Source organism: Vicugna pacos, chromosome 6 (assembly GCF_048564905.1).
Source record: "Vicugna pacos chromosome 6, VicPac4, whole genome shotgun sequence".
Taxonomy (NCBI): Eukaryota; Metazoa; Chordata; class Mammalia; order Artiodactyla; family Camelidae; genus Vicugna; species Vicugna pacos.
The window spans coordinates 69750156-69771290 of NC_132992.1; the positions used below are offsets into that span (position 1 = coordinate 69750156).

The window sequence follows — 21135 nt, forward strand, 5'->3', positions numbered from 1 at the left end:
CACAAAAGGATAAATATTCTGATTCTACTTACATGAGGTACCCAGAATAGTCAAATTCATAGAGACAGAAAGTAGAATGGTGGTTGCCAGGGGCTGGGGAGAGGGGGAAATGGAGAGTTAGTGTTTAATGGGTAGAGTTTTAATTGAAGAAGATGAAAAAGTTCTGGAGATGGATGGTGGTGACAGGTGTTCAACAACATGAATGTAACTAATGCCTCTGAACTATACACCTAAAAATGGTTAAAATGGTAATTTTCATGTCATATATATATATATATATATATAGCCACAATAAAAAGAGGGAAAAATCCCTTTTTCTGCTAGGGAAATGTATAAAGTCCGCAATGAATGCCATAATGTGGCGTTCAGTCTACAGGAGGATAGAACGTGCTAGCATCAGCATCACAAAGTCATGTTCCATCTCCACCTGGCCTCAGCAGAGGCTAGCAATGCTCAGAGAGCAAGACTTGGCCTGAAAGGCTGGTGTGGTTCTCTCTGACCTAGAGGACCCATCAGAGAAGAGTGTCCACGTCCACACACAAGGAGAAACCTGTCTCAGGGGGACTGGTTTACAGCCATACCAACCAGCATCTTGGAGAGGCAACACCAAGAGCACTTTTTAGGCAATAGAAACATGAACCTCTCAGCTTTTTCCAAGCACACACTAAACCTTGCATTCTTGTGCAAAACTATCTTAGCACTGGTGTGACGACAACATTCGCTGGGTATATTAAGTCAGTACATATAACCAGGCTCTTCATAAATTCACTCTGGCCATGGAGAGGGTGATGATGGCCATGGTGATGGTGGGCAGGGGACAGCATGTCTGGACTCAAAGCGCAGGTGCTGGCACCAACGCTGAGCTTGGTGCACTTCCCAAGACACCACCTGTCAGCCAAGCCAGCGGCCACCACTGTTCTAGACTGTGTTTCTACACAAAACAATAAGGTTCAGCAAATCCTGGACATGCAAATAGGCAGAGTCCCTTCTACAGGACAGTATGAAAGTTGAACTTATGCAGGATGAGGTTGGAAAAGCAAAATTTACAGAGATGCTATAGAAGCATTGGAAACAGACTTTTATTTAACAGAAACTTATACAAACTTGATACAAACCCTACATTATGCAAAGTTTTATCACAATTCTACATGTTATAACTTGTGGGAGTGGGTGGGAGAGAGGATTATTATTATAATTATTAGCATTTTGGAAAGGGACATTTTCTATCAGAAAACGTCACAGAAAAGGGCTACAAAATGATACAGAGAGACTCTAGGTGATCTACTCGGGGGACTGGCCTTTTCAGGGCTGGCAGGAAGTCTGTGCCCATCCAGTCTCCCCCTTGCAAAGGCAAAAGAGAGATTCTTGGGCTCAGAACCATTTCAGTAACACTGTCAACTCAAAACTTTTGCTAAGAGGAATACCCAGAGTTAGATGGTACATTGGCTGTGACTTCTTGCCAGTGAGGGACACTCAAGAGCGCGGACAGGTAAGAGACTGGGGGTGGAACCCAGTGGCCCAGCCAGTCAGCTCAGCCCCTTCACTAGGCAGCAGACACTATGCTGAATGCACTTCATAGTCCAAAACGTTCCTGCCACCAACATGGCCATAAAAGGACGTGTCAGACCGCTCACCTTTTCCCTTTTCACCCCCACCAGCAACCAGATTTGAGGTTTCCATCTTTCACACTGGCCTTCCTCGCTGCGTCAGGCCCCAGGAACGGGCTCAGCAGCAGGCCCCCTTCACACGTCTCCCCCAGGAGCCGTGAGGGAACAGAATTAATGTCATCCCAAGCGACACTTCTTTGTTCTTTTTTTTCCCTCTCTCTTCCTTCACCACATTATTTTAAACAAAGCTGTCCGTATCCAAATCTGTTGAATCTGCAGAGATATATTTAATCACTAGATGGAATTCCTTTCAGAACTAGGCCTCGTCAGACACGATAATCAGGAGGCAGGCTGCTTCTCGAAACGGGGTCAATGGGGCTTGCCCAGGGTAAGGGGGGAGCTGTTTGTTTGTTTGCTTGGGTACTTGTTTCGGGGGGAGGCTCGGAGAGACTGCTGACCGCCTTTGTGCCTAATTTATTTCAGTCAAGTCTTAAGACATCATCAAACACTTTCAATAGACTTTTGAAGAAGGAAAAAAAAAAATCGATCACTCCTCACTTACCACATCCAACTTGCAGAAATAAAAATACCTAAAGCACATACATGAATGGCTTTTAAAAACCCCGAGAGAGCAGAGTTGATCTTTATTCTCTTATTAAAAATGTGGGGTATTTTTCCTTAGAGTTAATAGGCAGTCTTTATTTTACATTAAGTCCTCTTTTGATTTTCATGTCTTCACAAAATTGCTTTTAACTTTTGAAGTAGAAGGTACTTTAAACAAAAATACTCTGCCACATCAGCACCTTTTCTTTTAAATATTGAAATAAATAAAATAGTTAACTCTTTTTTTTTTTTTTTGTCAGTTTGTTCGTGTTCAGTTATTTCTACTGTAGAGCAATCCCAGTCTGACCTGCATACTTTCTCACGGACACTTAGAGAAAACGTAATGGAGAATTTTAAAAAGAGGAAAAAAAGAAATTCTTCTTATTGCACAGTTAGGCCGTTCCCGAGACATCGCTGAGCTGAGCTGAGTTGCATTGGAGGCTTTTCCGCAATCCAGGCTCCTGTGTTGGCAGAAACACGTGCGCAGGAGGGGGCCAGGCAAGGGAGGAGGAGGAGGCGCAGATCGTGGTGGCTTCTTTTCACCTTCTTCAGAAACGGCTTGTTTGAAGGATATTGGAGTCCCCAGGTCAGAGCGTTGACTGCAGAGGGAAAGGCAATGAAAGATAAAACAAAAAACAACAGCACAGGACAAATGCCTAAAAAAGAAAGGTCTACATTAAGGGGGTGGTGGACATGAAATGAGTGGAAAAGGGAAAAAAAAAGAAAGAAAGAAAGAAAGAAAGACCGCAAACAGCGAATCGCCACACGAACAAGGCCATGCCTATGCACAGGAGAACCAGGCTAGTGCCTTGTGCCTTCACCACCAGCAGCTCGAAATCAGCCAGGAACAGGGCAGGGCAGCTGCTCCTGGCCAACGGGATGACTCAAGGCTCAGAGGGCACGGAGAGACTGTCAATTCCTAGGCGGCGTAGCTGGCAAAACTGGGTGTTAGCAAAATCTTTTTCCCTCCTCTGCTTGGAAATGAAACCAACTGAATCTTTTCAGTGTTAAATACTCCAGAAAGACCATTATGATACAACCTGTCGCCTCACCTAAGCGGACATGAGGAGTTCCTTCCGTACAGGACCAGTTGCAGTCACAGAAAACCCCAACGGATGTCCCATTCGGCCGAAGGCCAAAAGGAGACTGCTTCATGCCTACACCTCACCCCTGTGCTGACCCAAGTGATTCCAGGTGTCAGAATCACTCAAAAGAGAGAACCAAGCCAGCATATCCGTTCCAGTCCTCAACGAGCCCAGTGATCCCAATTGTCAGCCTTGGAATCTGGTGGCAGTTCACACCAGGTGACTCCTCTAGCCTGATGGGTTTTTGCTTCTAGCTGAAATGAAATCTGCTAAGTTATTTTGGTCTTTGGAATGGAGTAGCCAGCATGAAAGAGTACAATGAAAGCAAATACTATCACATTTCACCCAAGAAGCCGTTCCTGAGGGCAGAGATGGGTGCCCCTAACAGTGTCCAGCTCACTCTGAGCTAAGTGGCAAGGGAGGGAGGAAAGGAAGGCTGGGTGCCCAACTGGACAGTGGCCAAGGTGGCAGGGAACAAAGTTCAAAATCAAGTGAGCCACCCAGCCTCTTCCAAGTTGAAACTCCCCACCCACCCCTGCACCCCAACTTCTCCTGCTAGTACCTGAGGCATCACTCACGTATCAGGTGTACAGGACTGGATCAGCTGCACTTCCGAAGCTGACTCTATCCATCTACTCATGCTTTCCAAGGGAGGCTGAGACAGGTCTCATTTCCACCCACCACCAAGCCCTCCCTCCACACTTGTTCCTGTATCTTTCCTCTCCATCCCATCCCAGTCCATCCCACTGTCTCCCTCTAGGATCTGCTTTTCTGTTGCCCCCTCCCAGGCTCCCCCTCCTTCCTTGGTGCTCATCTCTTCACTGTGCCACCTCCTCCAACCCCTTCGCGCCAGTGATAGAACCCACTGGCCTTTCGCCAGGCCTTCCATAGGGGTTCCAAGTATTCTCTGGTTGGGCACCCAGTCAGACTGTCACCCCTGCCAGGAGTCTTTCTGTCCCTCACCCAATGCCTCTCACCCCTCTCTGGCCCCTCTGCCACTCAGTTAGTGAGTCTGTTTCATAACCATCCCCCATGCCCTTTCCATTTCCTCAAATTTTTGCCTTTGACCCCCCAACAAACACACACACACACACACACACACGCTTCTTTTGTCCCATCTAAGCCACATAGCTGGTTGGTTCCCAACTCTGTCCTTCCACATCCATGTTCTCTTCCTGGGCCAACTGCAGGCCACTGGGAATGTCCTGCTATGTTTCAGTCTTCTGCTCTCAGTCCCCCCTAAGTCTCAAGGAAGCTTACTTTCCAGCCCACCACACATCTTCAGTTTCCCTTCACCCGTCCTCACATCCTCATTCTCTCCCTCACCCCTCACCACCACTTCATGGCTTCCTGGCTCCCATCCACCTCCTTGACTTTACCAGCGGGTGCTGTGTCCAGATACGACTTCAACCTTTCTGTCAGCAACACTTTCTGAGCGCCCACTATGCATAGAACAAGACACCAACTCCTTCCACTAATTAGCTCAGAAACATTGCTCAGTTGTGCTTATTTCAACAAGTAATTATGACACAATGGTGTCGGGTACTGTCCGAGGGACATGCATGACATCATCTTTGCCCTCAAGGAACACACCATCTGCTTTATCAGAAGGGCTACAAACAATCACAATATGTTTTGATAAGCATTAATACCAATGACATGAACAAAATGCTACAGAACAATACTTAAGCAATTTTTTAAAAATATTGTGATTTTTGCCATTTTATATAAATCCCAGCTTTGCTTTTCCTTCAGCTCAATCTCCATTCTCTTTGACAACAGACATTCTTGCCTACAGATTAAATAGCCACAGTCAAGCTCTTTGTTGATCTAGATGGCTTCCTCCAAGAAAATCTCCCTGACTGCTATGAGCCAAAGCGAAAATAATCATGAACCACCCCACGATACTCTTACACATTCTTAACTACTTGTGAATATCTAGTCTGCCAAACTAAGTTGCAAATAAATCCAATGGACAATAAATCCATGGGCCCCATGTTTAATTTCATCCTATCCTTCACAGGCCTGAGCTGCTATTACTCAGTCCCCAGTTGCCAAATGAATGAAAATATTATCCTCTAAGGTCTGCAGCCATACCAGCCTGAACCTCAGCTGAAAGGCCAAATGTCTGAGTCACTTGGAGACGAGTAAATCAATCATGTGCTCCCTGATACTATGCACTGAGAAGGATACAGCATCACTTCTATGACAGTCTTACCAAAAATGCATAACCTGATTTTAATCATTAGGAAACAGTACACAATCCTAACATGAAGGACTTTCTATGAAATGATAGCCAGTATTCTTCAAAGGTTTTAAGGTTATGAAAGACAAAGAAAGATGCAAAACTAATGACTCAAGTTAAAGGATTTTAAGAGGACATGACAACTAAATGTAACATGGGATCCTGGACTGGATCCTGGACCAGAAAAACACCATGAGTGAGACAATTGGCAAAATTTGACTAACGTCTGCAGACTGTGGTATTGCGTCAACATGCATGTCCTGATTGTGATTATTGTCCTGTGATTATTTGAAGAATCTGAGTGAAGAGGATATGGGAATTCTTTGTATTATTTGTATAAGTTTTCATAAATCTGAAATTATCTCAAAATGTTAAAAAAAAAAAGTGTTTAAAGTCTTAGTTGTTGGTTGAGGGCCAGTGTTGGGACACTTTGAAAACCTAACTGCCAATATCTTTTAGCTAATAATTTACTTCTAACAAGGATCTTCTATCATCCTCAGCTGTTTTGTAAATCAATCAAGCAGAATGGTTCTTCCTATACTGTTATTTTGAGTAAATGGTCAGAAATCACTCTTATTAAATACAACAGTATCATATAATTCAATATTTTAGTGCTAGAAATACTTGGATATGTAAGGTGGGGTTATTGCTCAGTTGTAGAGTGCATGCTTAGCATGCATGAGGTCCTGGGTTTAATCCCCAGTATCTCCGCTAACAAAAAAAAAAGGGGGGGGGGTGTATAGCTCAGTGGTAGAATACATGCTTAGCATGCACAAGGTCCTGGTTCAATTTCCAGTACGTCAATCAAAAAAGTTTTTTTAAATAAAATAAAGCACTTGTCTTTAAAAGAAGAAGAAGAACTATGTTTTAAAAAAATAGGAAAAAAAAAAAAGAACTACTTGGATATGTGACCAAAACAGGGCTTGAAGTGATTCACCCTGCGACCTCACTACTCCCTCACCCAACCCCAATGTCACCACCAGCACACTGATCATTTAAAAAGCTCAACCGTTGTTCTTTGGGAAAGTTCATGAAGACTTAGACATTGCCACCTCTCAACAGGATTCCAATGTGATGATATGTTGGAGTTTTTATTTTGTTGGTTTGGTTTGGTTTGGTTTTTACAGCATCAGTTAACCTCTTCTCAACCCAGTGAGGTCTTGAATGAAAGACTTCAGAGCCCTTTCTTGATTTTACTCAAGAAATCTTCAAAACAAGATCTGTGGAGAAGTCAGTACAGACTGAGGAAGGAGTATTAGAAGACCCAGATGCCACCTACTGACCCTGGACTTCAGACCAGTCATTTAACCTGATTGAATCTCAGTTTCCTCATCAGTAAAATGGGAATAAAGAACACCTACCCTACCTTGCAGGGTGGCTTTAAGAATCCTCATGAGGCCATGTTGGTTATATATTCTGACAGGATAAGGAATGTCCACACCTTCGGGATAGAGAAACTGAGGCAGAGATTCATGGCAACAAACTCACACAGGGACTGAGTCCAGAACCCAGGACTTTTCCACTCGAGGCTTCTACTCACTAGATCAAAAATGCCTCACTCAGAAAAGACACAAGTAACTTCACTTCCAAAGGCCAAACAAAATCCCCTGCAGAATAATTCCTAGTACATGCGTCTGCTCAAACTTTTAACTACAAGTTCAAGATCATATTCATCAGATGTAACAGGAGGCATATTGGGATAATATTAATTAATTTTATTCCACCATGAAGTGAGAACCTCCAAACAGCCTTTAGTTCTCTCCCCGAGTAATGATCTTGTGTTCCCTCAAGTGCCATATAAAGGCAATATCAGGTTTCAGCCCATTAGGTGCATAGAGAGATGCAAAGTAAGCAGGAAGACTTAAAGGGATGCTGTTGATGTGAGCATCATATTTTTATTAAGTCCTTCTCTCCACAATACCAGTAGCAAATTGCATTAGTGACTTTAAAGTACCTTTAAAAAATTAAATGCATATTTTCTCACTCCCAGTGTTAAAGGTGATAAGAGGGTCTGATCTCTACATAGTCTCAGGAACAGATGTAAAGGGTTGGATTGTCCTAGGCAGGAAAAAACAACAGATAGAAAACAACGATAATCACCTTTACATCAACAGTTCCCCCTGGGGGATCTGAATGTTGTAACAAATTTAGAAAGTTCTGTATCTTTGATTTTCTTATCTTTGGGTTAGGATTCAGAAAATTAGGTGACACTTTTAAAGGATTTGGGATGGTGCTTTGCTGAGCTGAGGACAAAGGAAACTAGTCAGACCATTTTCATCCTGGTGATTCCAATTTCTTTCATATTACTATTTGAGTAACAATACTTATTTAACAAAAGCAACAACAAAATGGTAGATGAGTTGACTGCTCACACAACTCTAGCAATTTCTAAGGTTGCAAAAAAGTAGACCTATGTCCCTAACAGGCATTCAGGAGGGAATGTCTAGAAATGATGGTTTAGAAAATGAGCTCTCTATAAAATGCTGCACAGAATTTTAATTGGAATTCTCTTTGGGGGATCTAATTGGGTACTCTTCAGTTTTGAAATTGCTTTTAATAAGGGTAACTTTTAAAGCTATTTTATTACAAACACTCCTTTCTTCAGGTGGACCCAACAAAGAGGAAGGGAGATAAATGTATATATATGTATACACATGTTCATATATTCCATATATACATATAGATGTGCAAAGGGCAGCACAGAACAATAATAAAAGTAAAGACTGTAAGTCCTGGAGTCAGGCTGCCAAGGATCAAAACCTGGCTTCTTATTAGCTGTGGGGTTTCAGGTATATTTCTTAACCTAATTACTAGGCCTCAGTTTCCTCATCTGTAAACTGGGAATAATACAAGCACCTTCCTCACGGGCAGTCATGAGAATTCAATGAACCATTCCAGGGCAAACAGAACAAGATCTGGCATATAAATGTTGGCCATTGTTATATAACGGAAGGAGGATAATGATGTAACATTGACCATCAAGGCATTTGGAAACCCTGGCGCAGCCAGCTTCCTCCTCAACTGCCTCCTCAGTCTTGCCTTCCTTCCTTCACTTCAAGATACTTGCCTCCAAAGTAACCTCCATTCCACCCTCTTCAATGTAACTCAACATCTCTGGGTTGATCTTTCTCAATGAAAAGTGAAAGATTTGAACTTCATCATCGTCAAAGTCCCTTCCAGTCCTTTATTGTTTTTTTAAAGGATATAAATTCTGAGTCTGTAGAAAGATACTATAAGCAAGATGAGACAAGGTCCTCAGGCAGTGCTAAGATACATTTTGATGCTCACCTTGGCTACGCCAACTAAGAAAGATGAGGACATCTACCACCCTCAAGAGGGGACCTTGAAGATCAAGCTAGACTAGCAAAACGGAAATAGATCAGCAATAGCCATCCTCAGATAAATCTCTCTGTGGGAGTTTGTCTCATTTAGACAGCTCATTCTTGGTGCCCCATCAGGACTCTAAGCTAGACCTTGAAATGAGGTGACTTTTTATAATTTGTTTTGATTATGCAGGTTTTTAAAAATTTCAAGTTCAAAGGCAAGCTGTCATTGAGAACTTCAGGACTACAAACAACTACATGGAGTTCAAATGACATATACATTGGTTGCACATCTTTTTATTAATGTAGAAACTCACATTTCATCAGTGAGAACAAGTGATAAGGCTATGAATCCAATATCTGAGTCAAAGTCAATGAACAGATGAAGCAAAGAGGCAGAGAATGACAGCAAGAGCAGGCTATATCCCCGTACAAGAAACCAACTGGAACCATCTGGGATAGCTTTTGCACACACATGAGCACACAGGAATATTACAACTTTGGAGGTTTATGCTGCATTTCCTAGGATCAGGGCCACACACAGATTAGGCAGAGCATCCCCAAAATGAGTGACGTGGTTACTTTCATTCTCTCACAACTGAGAACAAATGCCCAGGTAAGCACTTAGACATTTCAAGCAGGAGAAAAGCAGCAGCCCTTTCCATTCTCAGCCTACCAGGGAAGCACAAAGGGTTCATTTGCGGGTTTCTTTGCTCGGTCCTTGCTTTTGTTTGGTTGGTTTGCTATTTTAATGAGAGGTCTGATGCATGAGGCTCTTGCAAAGGCTGGACTGTCAAAGCAGATCTTTCCAGACACTTACAGCCTGTTGCCTGGGTGGCCTCATGGAGCCCCCAACCCAAGCCAAATGGCAGTGCCTGAGTATCTGGACCTATGCTCTCATGAAGGCCGGAGACCCTGACCCTACTTACTGGGAGCTCGGGATCTTCAGATCAACTGGGTTGAATGTTGTGCCAAATCAGAGATCTTCTTTAATTGGCTGTTCAACTGGTACCTGGACCATCCACCCTAGACATGCAGTCCCCTCATTCCTACCCAAGTATAGCACCCAACTCCAACCTCACTTCCCCGGATTCCATTTCCAGACGTAGCCCAGGAAGGCAGACTTAGCCAAGCACTCCCCCCAGCCATCTTCTCTTGCAGTGGAAGCCATAAGCCCACCATTCTCCACACAGAGCCCCCCACAGTCCAAACAAGCTTCAGATCCCACACCTAGGCCCAGGCCCGCATAGGTACACATGCGCACTCAGACAGCAGATGGCTGGTAGAAGATGCTCCAGTGGCCACACCCACACTAATAAGTGGGGTTGAACCCAGAAAAACAAAAGACGAGTTAGGAGGAGGGAAAGGAAAAAAAGGAAAGAAAGAAAAAAAAAAAAGCAACTGTGATGGTTTTCCCTCATCGTAAGACAGATCAGTCAAGACATACCTTTTGACTAGGACTGCACAGCTGTTCATCCTCGGGGCTGCCAACAAGGTGGATGGTCTCCGTCACCCCAGGGGCCTTGAGCAAGTGTTGCTTTGGTTTATTTCAGGAGGTGCTATTGGAAACATAAAACAAAGTGCCTGGGGGGCACTATAAAAAAATAGAAGAATACAGGAGACTTGATCATCCAACGGGTACTTATACGTTTTTAAACAGGGGGCGAGGGGAAGAGGGAAACAGACTGAGGTAACATTCTTCCTTCCACGAGCGCAGCCTCGAGTTGTTGGTCACCGCTGAGTCCACGCCTTTCTGCTTATGTTCCATTCCTGCATGTGGAAATTGCTCTTCGCCAGGTGGAAAGCGAGGGAAAAACCCAGCAGCAACCAAACAGCAGCTGTGCTGACGGAGGAGGAGGGTCCCAGGCCAGGAGGCGCTGCGGGTCAGGGCCCAGGTGCTGGAGGGCGGCCGTACGCGGGCAGCCCGGGCTTCTCGGGGACTGCGGCCGTTTCCTCACAAGCAGGGAGGGAGACGGAAAGGTCAGGGAGGAGAAACGGGGAGGGGTCTGCCGGGGGGAGCCACCAACTCCGTGGGGCACAGAAAGTGCCGTCCTCTGCCATCGAGGAGATCCTCCTGACTGGGGCGCTTTGAGTCAATCCTCCCCCCGGTGGCTGTCTTCCAAACAGGACATTACTTCCATGTCTCTGATTTCACTTCTCTCTCTCTCAAAAAAAGAGTCTGCTTCTAACAATAGCTAGAATATATAAATAATAATTCTTAACGGTTATCGGTTCTTTGTTTCCAAACCCAATGCTCCTCCTCTCTTCATTTTGCCAATAAATAGGACAACTGAGGAAATCAACTCTGCTCGTGTCAAAAAGGTCCCCTCCCCCCCAAAAAGAGATACTCTGCCTAACTTCCCATTTCTATAGAAAATAAATAGTACATCACGATGCCATCTCTCTGAAGGACTGTTACTCTGTGCTCTTTTGTTCTGTTTTGTTTCAGTAGTTTGTGCTTCTGTTGTGCATACCCTAAAGAGAGGGAAAGGGGGCAGGGACACATGGAAGGTGAGAGGAAAAAGCAAGGATGAAGGGAAAACCTAAGTTGTCTTTCATTAAAAAATATATATATGTATATCAGAACCAGAACAAGGACCAAAGTCAGAGGGTGATGGCTAATTGCCCAGAGAGTCTGTTCCGTGCGTTTAGCAACTGCCCTTTTTATCTGCTGTGGGCGAACCGCGGCCACTGCGGCGTCCTCGGCAGGAGCGAGGCTCTTCCAAATCGTCCTCATCAAAGCCGTGGAAAGTTGAGGTGTCACTTTCTGACGTGGAACCGAATAAGTCCTCCGTGGTGCGTGCTGCGGCTGCTGCCTCCTTCTCCTTCCTGCCTTCTCCTCCCAAATGAGCTGACATGTATGATGAATATATCAGCACATGGTTAAGCAACAGACAGCATTATTCATATTCTTATTACATTATTACCGGGTTATTCTTAATAGCAAGCGCATAAACCATTTCACACTAAAAAGGGGTGAACTGGGTGTGCGTCACCTGGCAACAGGGATTTGGGGTAACAGGACAAAGCCAACATTTCCAGGGAAAAGGATTCTCCCCTCCCTGAAAAGGCATCATCTCTACCATAATACATGTGTCCACAGCTCTGACAGCGCAAGATTCAACCTCGATCTTTCTTTCTTCTCTTCCGTAGGCACACATTGGCATGCACGCTCGCTCAACCCTGCCCCAGACAATGCATTTCCTCGGTGGTTTTTAAGCCCGGTTGGTATTTCTTTGGTGTTTGCAGCAGGCGTTTCTTTGCACAATGTTTGTCCTTCACTTTGACAGTCAGCTTTACAAAGGTATTACTGTCAGATAACCCGGTCAAGGTGGTTAGCCTCCATCCGTTTTATTTTTGATTTTTACCCATTTCTAATCCCATTCTTTCTGGACCCTTTCAGTGCTGCCCTTATACCATGTAGCTCATTTGCTCTAAAAGCAAAAAGAAGTCGGCAAGTCTGATAAGCAGTAGGTAATAAAAGAGCCTGTGGTTTTCTTTCACCGCTGGAGGACAGTTCTGTGATCTGCACCCACGTACGTGTGCATACACATGCACGCGGTGTACACGCGGGCCCGTGCACAGCCCTCCAGCCAGTAAACGCACTCAGGTCTGAGTTACTCCAGAAAGTTACTCCAGAAAGCCCAGTTACTCATATTTAACTCAGAGCACTGAGAAAGTGGGAAATAGGGGTGGCAAAGCCCAATGAAAGTGTCCTCAAATCTAAGGAAGTCAAGTTGAAGCTTTTCCACATTCTAAATGGGGCCTGGGACAACCCCCTAATGAGGTCATGAGGCACCACTGATGGTGCCAGTTTCAGGACTCTCACACTCTCCCCCAGGAAAAGGAAGTGGCAGGGTAGGTGGGAAGGACAAGACTGCTCTTCCGAGCTTCACACTCCTCCTTGGAAGGACTCCAGGGAGGCCCTGAGAGGTATTCGCCCACTTGCCTTAACAAGCGTATCCCATGGGTTAGTGCCACCTGTTTATTCCCAAGGTGTCGACTATTTCAGGAACATCAGAGTCAGACCTTGACTAAACTATCCATCAAAATGAATCCTTGGAAAATGCAATGAGAACACCTAGACTGGTATAAAATGACCCCCTGAGCCCCACAACAGACAGATCCCAGGAAGAGTAAGCTGAGCAAAGACGGTGAGAGAGAGGCTTTGGAGAGAAAAAAAACCAACTGCCCACTTCTGGTCCCCCGGGGATCAGATTCAAGTACCCCACCTTTTACAGGAAAGGAAGAGGGGAAATTTCATCAGTTTTCACTGAATGCTGAAGCTGCCCTCCCTAATGCATCCCAAACCCACAGCAGTCTGTAACATTCATGCCACCAAGTAACTGTGCTTCTGGTGGCGGAGATTTTGTCCGATCGCTTGCTTTTAAAAACTGCTGAATTAGATTTCATTTGTTTCATTTTCTTTTTGAGTATCTAAATCCCAGAGTCCACCATCCCATGGGCCCTCCCTTCTAAGTTGGCACCAGTAGGACTGAAAAGTTCGACATTAGGTATCACATTTGGCAAGTAAATGAACTGACGGGATTGTAGGAGACGGGCGACCCCCTCAGGGTGCTCAAGGGTTACACGTGCAGGGTTGTGTGCAGTGGAAACCACAGTGCTTTTCCAATTCCTGATTTGCCGCTCAAGTCAGTCTGAAAGCTTAAGCAACCCAAAACCAAATATAAAAGGACAAAAGCTAAGGTTTGTGGACAAAGCAAGGGGAGAACTGAGCTGCTATGGTAAAGCCAGGTCTGGTCATCTCAGGCCTCCTCTCAGGACTCAGAGTAGAAAAGCTGCTGGGTGGAAAGGTGGGACAAGAGTCCCGGCTCCTGGCTGCCGGAACCAACCACCCACCGAACTGTATTCCAACTGTAAACCTTCTCTCCTCCCTGCCTTGCACTTTGGTCTAGTTATAACATAAAACAATACGAAAAACCAACCACGACCAGCCAAAAATAATGGAATTGGAAAATAAGACAATGGCTTGAACAAAACCTGAAGACCTGAACTCATTTTAAGAAGGAAAGAACAAGACCAATTTTAGTCTCCGGATAAAGATGAAAATTTCTAAGCATTCCAAGTCAACTCCAGATGAGCCCTAAGAACACCGACTCTTTTGCCTCCTTGATCTACTCTCAGGCTCCCTTCTGTCTGTTCCGTATGAGAAAATGGGATGAGTGGCCAATGGAGGTGGTATTTATGCAGCTTCCCAGGAGCCCAGAGGCCTCTGACTCCCACAACTCCAGAAGCTCCCCCAGTGTTCATGTTTCCATACTCTTCCGGTTTGCCCCGGGCTCTTCCACAGAACAAACACATCATTTTTATTACATGCACATCACCCGATACAAGGAAGCATGTTGCCCATCTCCAGGGTATTTCCACACCGACTCCCTGTTGTCCACAACAACAACACACAAAACATATCCACCTCATGGAAAAGCCGGACAGACAGAAGCCAAAACCTCCTTTCTCTTTACCTGGATCCCAGGGCATAACTTATGGTTCTTAAGACTCAAAGAAGAAAAATACCAAAATAACCTGAAAACCCCACTCCACTCCACTCCGTCACTCCATCCCACCTCCAGGCCCCCCCGCCCTCCACCGAGGACGGCAGAGGAATGCGAGCGGGACAGCTCCTGGGCTACGGGCACACGCTGCGAGGAGGGGCCGCACTCACCAGAGCGTCCGCAGTCTGCACAGGACACCAGCTCTTCCGGCCTCCCGCTCTTCTTGTTCATGTTCGAGCCCCCCAAGCAGAAGTCACAGTAGTTATTGGGAATGACGGTCCCATCCGGTCCTTTCTGGGCTGTGGAGACATTTTTTTAAAAAAATCCAATGTTAGGCTGAGGTGAGTCTCCACTGGCCCCTCTTCTCCCAGGTTGCGGCAGAATCTGTTCCAGAAAGAATACGAAGTTTAGAATCTGAGGTTTTCTGACAGCCAAGTTGTTAACTTGGGCTAAGTTTCCTTTAGGGTCCTCCTCAGTTCAGCTAATGTCTTACAAGCCATCCAGAGCTGAGTTTGATTTTTGCACTATTTCCCAGCTCTGTGCTTTTAAAGAAACTACACTGCTCCTCTGATGGCAATGAGCAGGGCATCCAGAAGGCCTCCTAGTCAAGTGAACTTCTCTCATCCCTGAACAACCAGCCCTCAGGCCAAGGCCCGACACATCAGACAGCAGCCATCAACACTGGTGGGAGGGAGAATGGTCACTGCCTAGGCCTTGCCCTTGGGAAAGATGCTCATGCTTAGGAGATACTCCTCCTGTCTCTGAAAAGGAAAACAAAGAGGCACTGATGGGTGCTCATTTCCACGAAGGACCCTGCAGAGGCTCTTGGGGACTCTGAGGAACATCTTGGCAGGTACGCAGGTGTCCACTTTGTTTAGCCTCATCTCCCTGATGTCCAGGTCATAGAAAGTACCCAGGACTAGTTAATCAGAACTGGACGCTTAGTCTCATGCTGGAGATGGGCTGAATGGTAAGTTAGTGAGCATGTCTGGAGGCTTAAGACATTCATAAGCCACCCACGCTGAAAGGCCTTACACGAAGGCAAAGAAGTATCTTGGGCAGGATCTTAAAAACAAAGCCTTGCGAGAACAGCCCACGTCCTCAAGCACTAAACCTTTAGCTTCTAGGGGCTGGCTAAAGAGCCCTGGAAAAATACCTCCACTTTCCTTGTTTTTCATTCCCTATTGTGGACATTTCTTTGTCATATTAACACTCTCCGTGATGAAGAAAAAAAGTCTCTCTGTTTATGGGATCAGCCTAAACCACCAGGGCATCTTCCTCCTCGCTACACCCAACGTCTGCCGCTCTCTCATTATTCACTGGCTACCATTAATCAGGGTCCCGTAGGGTACAAATCTGTAAAAGGAAGTAGATATGTGAGCAGAAATACCATCCAGACAGTAAGTGATAAACGGATTCACCCACTTTAATATGATTCCCCCTGGCCTTCGCTTCCTCCATGCCTCTGCTTTGCCTCCAGGAATAGAAAAACTTACCTGGGGAAGGCGGAAGACAAAAGCTCACAGAATTACATTATAGAGGGTTAATCCATTTATCAGTTGCTATTTGGATGGTTTAATCAGTTTCTAAGTCATTGATTTTCATCTTCAGGGAGGCAGACGATTCTCTGCAAGAAAAGTGTTGGTTGTTTGGGGCAGACAGGGGAGCTGGCCACACCCTGTGGCCGGGGGAGTGTGGGCTTTTCTTCATCAGTCACTGCATCGCAAAGACATCTGTGTGTCATACAGAATGGTTTTGCAAATAATCTCCAAAAACCAGGAGGCCTGCAGAAATTTTACTCTGCCTATAACATTTTCATTGCCCCAATCCAGAAGGAAGTCCCTCGTCTCCTTTCTCTCTCAGTTGCCGTCTTAACCACTTTTAGAACTCTCTTAAGAAAATCCAAGCATGTCTAGGAAGGAAATAAACTCAGGGTTTCCTCATTAAGAGACTATCGTGGAAGCCAATCAAAAGGTGAACAGGAAGAAGTGGGTTACGTTATGTTTAGGGGCTGAGTATAAACCAAAGCTAAGCTCCAAGATTGGTATGAACTAGGTGTAAAATGTGGAGATGCCAATCACAACTTAGGTGGCTTCCTGTATGACGAGTGGTCACAGCTCCCATGTATGTCATCCCCCTAGACCTCTCAGGAGGCCCAGTCTCATCAGCTGTCTCTTTCCTGTTCTGTTAGGGACCCTTCATCATATCAGATCTTCTCCCCTTTCATAAAATCTTTAAGCAGCCACGGACTCTTGTTTTCTCCAACTCACTGCATTCCTTGTGATTTACGAGGATGAAGAAATGGAATATAGAGTCTAAGAGCTCCCAGATGATTCTTTGTAGTTTTTGCCACCAACAGACCACCAGTAGAACATCCTATTGAACCAGGGATTCCAATACGGCATGAAACAAAAAATTCAGAAACGATCTAGTAGAGCAAAGGAAACAATGATGGAGAAATTGATCCTATGGAAAGACCAAAGAAACAGAATTTAATTCATCTGATGAAGAGAAGTTTCTGAGGAGATGGAATCAGAGCAGGGTCCCCACATATATTTGCATTGGTTGCTGGTTATACAAAGCTGCTGGCCAAGGGAATAAAGACGATGCTGAAGTCCCAGCTGCAGGCTCTGGTGTGTGCAGGTGTGACATGCTGGGGGAGTGGGTACCATTTTAGTCCAGCAATGGCCCAGTATAGAAAGCGGTAGTGAGCAGTTATGCTTCACTTTCCAGTGAGATCCTTTCTGCTTCAGTTCTTAGTCTCATCTCATGGCAGTGAGCCCAAAGCTGGCTTCCATCTTGGTAAAGCAGCACAGGATGGGCTAAGCCATAGCTTTCACATCTGGTTCTCTTAGCTTGTAGGTATTTAGCATTAGTTTCAGGGTGAGAGATCTCCCACAGAGCTCTCCCTACTCCCCAGCCAGAAAAGATCATCCAGGCCTTGGGGAGAGCATGGTGTTGACATCATTTCTATGACCCTTCCCTTGTGTGTATGTGTGTACACCTTATCGCCCCATATTCAGTGGTTTACTCCTTCAGGTTGGGGACCACATCAACTCATTGTTGGAAAACCTACATGTCCCACATACAGGAAATGGCTAACAAGGATGTGTGAGATGAATGGCTTAGAAGAGGATGGCAGAGGAGTAGGTAGGCAGCCCAGTGATGCATTGGGAGCTCCTCCTGGGGGAAAGAGGCAGGGTTATTTGTCACTCTGAATATCACTCACCGCCTGGTTTATTTCCCTAGTCCCCAGAGCTGGTCCACGTCCAAATGGTCCAAATGGATTGATCAGTCATCTGGCCTGGGTCATGTCTAGCTCCCAGTGTCCACAAGAGTAGGTGGCCAAGGAACCCAGGTTGCTGGGAGCATAACCCTGTACTGTACCCCTACTATGCACAGTAAGTGAAGTATCATCTTATACACAACATACAAGAAAAGGATAAGTCCATGAGTCACTGTCTCTTGAGAAGGGGACACCAGGTTGTGCCCACCCACTCAGCTCCGTCTCACTCACCTGCGTTTTGAGAAGAAAAAGAAGCAGATGTATATTACACTATAGAACTGTGACAGATCTTACGCTGAGGCTTCAGCCACGCAACTTCATTGATTCTCACAACAATGTGGTAAAGTAGGGAGCATTTGACAGATGAGGTAACTGAAGCCCAGAGAGATTAAGGGGCTGCCTTCAGGCCCTAGTTAAGAAGTAGAGGAGGCGGGACTCACCCCCGGGTTGTCTGTGTCCCCAATGACTCTGTTTCTAATCACATTTCTCTGCTTCCTGGGAAGTCCAGAGCCAACCTTGCATGTGAAATATTTCATAAATCTCTTTAGAGTCAACATGATTCACCCATTACTTTATTTAGGAAGCCCAAAGTGATAAAAAAAAATGTATTGAGATTGGCCTGATAAAAGTGGAAATTCCCTTTGAACTTGAATTTAATGTCCCTACTGCAGTAATCCATCCTGGTGACCCTGTTTATTGTCCTATACTCTGTGAAAACACTTCTCCAGAGAATTCCAGAGACTTATGATGGCTTTTTTTTTTTTTAAGTAAAGCTCACACCGTGGCTTTATTGGCCTTTGGCCTGACCCATCCGTGAGCAATTTCTTGGCACCGTCTATGAGATCATTATAAAAAGGATTTTACTATAAATAGGAAGCTCTCCCAGACCTTGCAAGTGGGATTTAAATAGAGATTCTGCTTCTGCTTATGGGAAATTGGGTCTCGCTTTATAGAACAAGATGATGGGGAGGCCAAAGCCCCAAGTGGTATCTCAATGGTGGCGTCCCCAGTGATGGATTTGGTTTTCTGTTGATGAATGTTCATGGGCTGAGATCATATAAGTGATATAAGGAAGCTGCTGAGAAAATTAAGTGAGCCTTGAGAGTTTAGGAGTTTACCTGGGGGAGATAACTCTTAAAAGCTCAAAGGGTGAAAAAAATGGAAACCAAGAACCAAGTTCATGCAAAAATTAATAATAAATAACAGAAGGTGGGAAGCAACGTTCAAATAAATCAAATGAAGAGAAAGGAAAAGCCAGGCTCCAAAGAGTCCCAGCAGCACACTCAGGAAAGAGTGAACAGTCCTTCTAGAAAGGCATCAGGGCACACGACCACACTGCAGGATTTTTTACTTCATTCAGGCCACGTGTCGAGAGCAAACAAGGCCCAAAGTCTTCCATGGAATTATCACCCAGACAGGGCTGTCTTTCCCCCTTTCAGTCTAATTTCTGCTGCGATACGCCTGCCACTCATGAGACGAATGAGCAGTGGGGACATCTGGCCATCAGCCACAGCCCTTCACCTACTTCTGCTGAGACCAGAGCTGTGTCCCTAGCGTCCTAGAAAAAGAGGAAGCAAGCCAGAAGTTTAGGCTCCTCCATGGCATATCCACAAAAGCGTGACTTCACATCCTGAGCAGATGCTCCACCGCCTGCCAGGGCCTGGTATGCAAAGACACGTGGCTGTGTTCCGTGGCCACCACTCAGCCCAACCCCAGCCCCAGCCCAGCAGCTGTCTTCCCAGGGCCTGCTTGCAGGGGCGTGCGGCACTTGGGTAACCCGGGGGCAGGGAGAAGAGCCCTCCAGGAGGCGCTGTGCCTCTCTTGGTGCCCCCCACCCGTCCCCCCACCACCCTCCACGGCTGACAGTTCTCATCCCTCCACAGGTCTGTCATGTTGCCATGGCAACCGGAATCCTGGGCTCCGGCAGCCTCTGGTCTTGCCACCTGTTATTACTTCATCTCTCAAGTGTAAAGCATCCCAGCCCGGTGCCACTTGGCTGTGCAGAACGCATCTTCAGAGGATGGAGTGAAGATAAGGGGCGAGGAAAAGAGGGGAAGCAAAGGTGGCCCCAGGCTGGCCACACAGGGCACGAGGGACAGGCCAGGCTAGAGGAAGAAGCTGCGGAGGCGGGGGAGGGTAAGGAGGGAGGGGGTAAGCCAACTGCCTTCCCTTCAGAATGAGCGAGCAGGCCTCAGCTGGAGGCCACCGCCACCGCCTGCTCCCTTCCACCCAGCCTTTAATGAGGGACCAGGGAGGGGCGGGGGAGGCAGTGGAAGGCTGGGGCTGTGAAGAGAGCCATGCCGGGCCCACGCGGAGTAGAGCCAGGAGAGGGTTAAAGTGGCGAGACAGAGACTATGCGGAAGGCTGGACCAGAGGGCACACAGAGCCTCGAAGCCTGGATAAATGGCCTTAATTCTCATGCTCTTGCTCACCCTACTCCTTACGTGTTTACTCATATAAATTATCCCCAAGGCCTGACACCTTTTTTCATTGCTTCCCTAGAACTGATGAAAAAATAAACCCCACAGATCCCAGGAATAAAAATGTTGGGATTCCATGCAGGCTGGTTCTTCCTGGTCACTTAATAGCAACTCGGGCCCCACCCTGGGGCTCCAGAGGAAGACAAACGACGCCTTCCTCCCTGCATGGGAAGGCGGGGCAACGGGGGGAGCCCGGCGGGGGGGGGGGGGAGGGAACACCAGGAGCCACGCAGCACGTGACTGCTCAGCCTCCCGGGCCCTTCTGCTGCCTGGCACCGAGCACAGTGTGAGCGTATGACCGCGAGGAAGGGGCGCTGCTGATGCAGACTGACTCCAGGCCCTGCGATCAGTCCTCCTGGAGAGGAGAAGGCCGAGGGCTGACTGAGTAAGTCTTCAAGTTTATGGATGGGCCTAAATTGCCAGGCTTCACATTGTCAAGGACAACAGGAGACAGAGAGGCTGAAATGGCAGTTCCTGCTACAAGAAAGCCGGAAATGAAGGTGGTTCGATAGTCAAAGGCATGGTCGGAGGAAGGAGGCGTCTGCGGCGAGGTCTCTGCCCCTGGGAAGGGGGCCCTGGCCCGGGGTTGTTTGAGTGCACGCCTAGCCAGAAGCAAGGAAATATGCCAGAGGACGTCTTGAGGCCCCTTTTAGGCCCATTATTTGAGGATTATAACAGGGGGAAAGAAGAGACAGAAAAGCGAGGTTTTCCAAACCCAGAGGAACTCAGCCTTTCATCATTGCTTTCTGTTTGTGTGTGTCTCTTTCCCTATTAGCAGTGAGCTCCCTGAGGGCAGGAGCGGGTCTTTAATCTCTGAATCCCAGCACCTGGCACGGCAATTGACACAGAGCTGACAATAAATACTTAATGAAAGGATGGGCAAATCTTCACAGAGGCTTTTCGGAGGAGGAAAAAAAACAATCTGCCAGGCAAAGGGAAGTCAAAGACCAGGAACTGAGCAGATGTGAAGTGTCCCCTGAGGACTGAGTGACC

At 46.3% G+C, this 21135-nt stretch overlaps 1 protein-coding gene across 4 annotated transcripts in view; it reads right to left on the bottom strand.

Annotated features, from left to right (window-relative positions):
- DPF3 (double PHD fingers 3) overlaps nt 1-21135 on the bottom strand; it is a 194502-nt gene that overhangs the window by 39047 nt on the left and 134320 nt on the right. For 2 of the 4 annotated variants that reach the window (XM_072963369.1, XM_072963370.1), the window contains exon 8: nt 14547-14675. In XM_072963369.1, coding sequence (XP_072819470.1) covers nt 14547-14675 — 129 coding nt within the window. Of the gene's footprint in view, nt 1-1061; nt 2810-10310; nt 11715-14546; nt 14676-21135 lie in introns of those variants that run through there. The other 2 variants (XR_012073736.1, XR_012073735.1) reach the window with 2 other exon arrangements.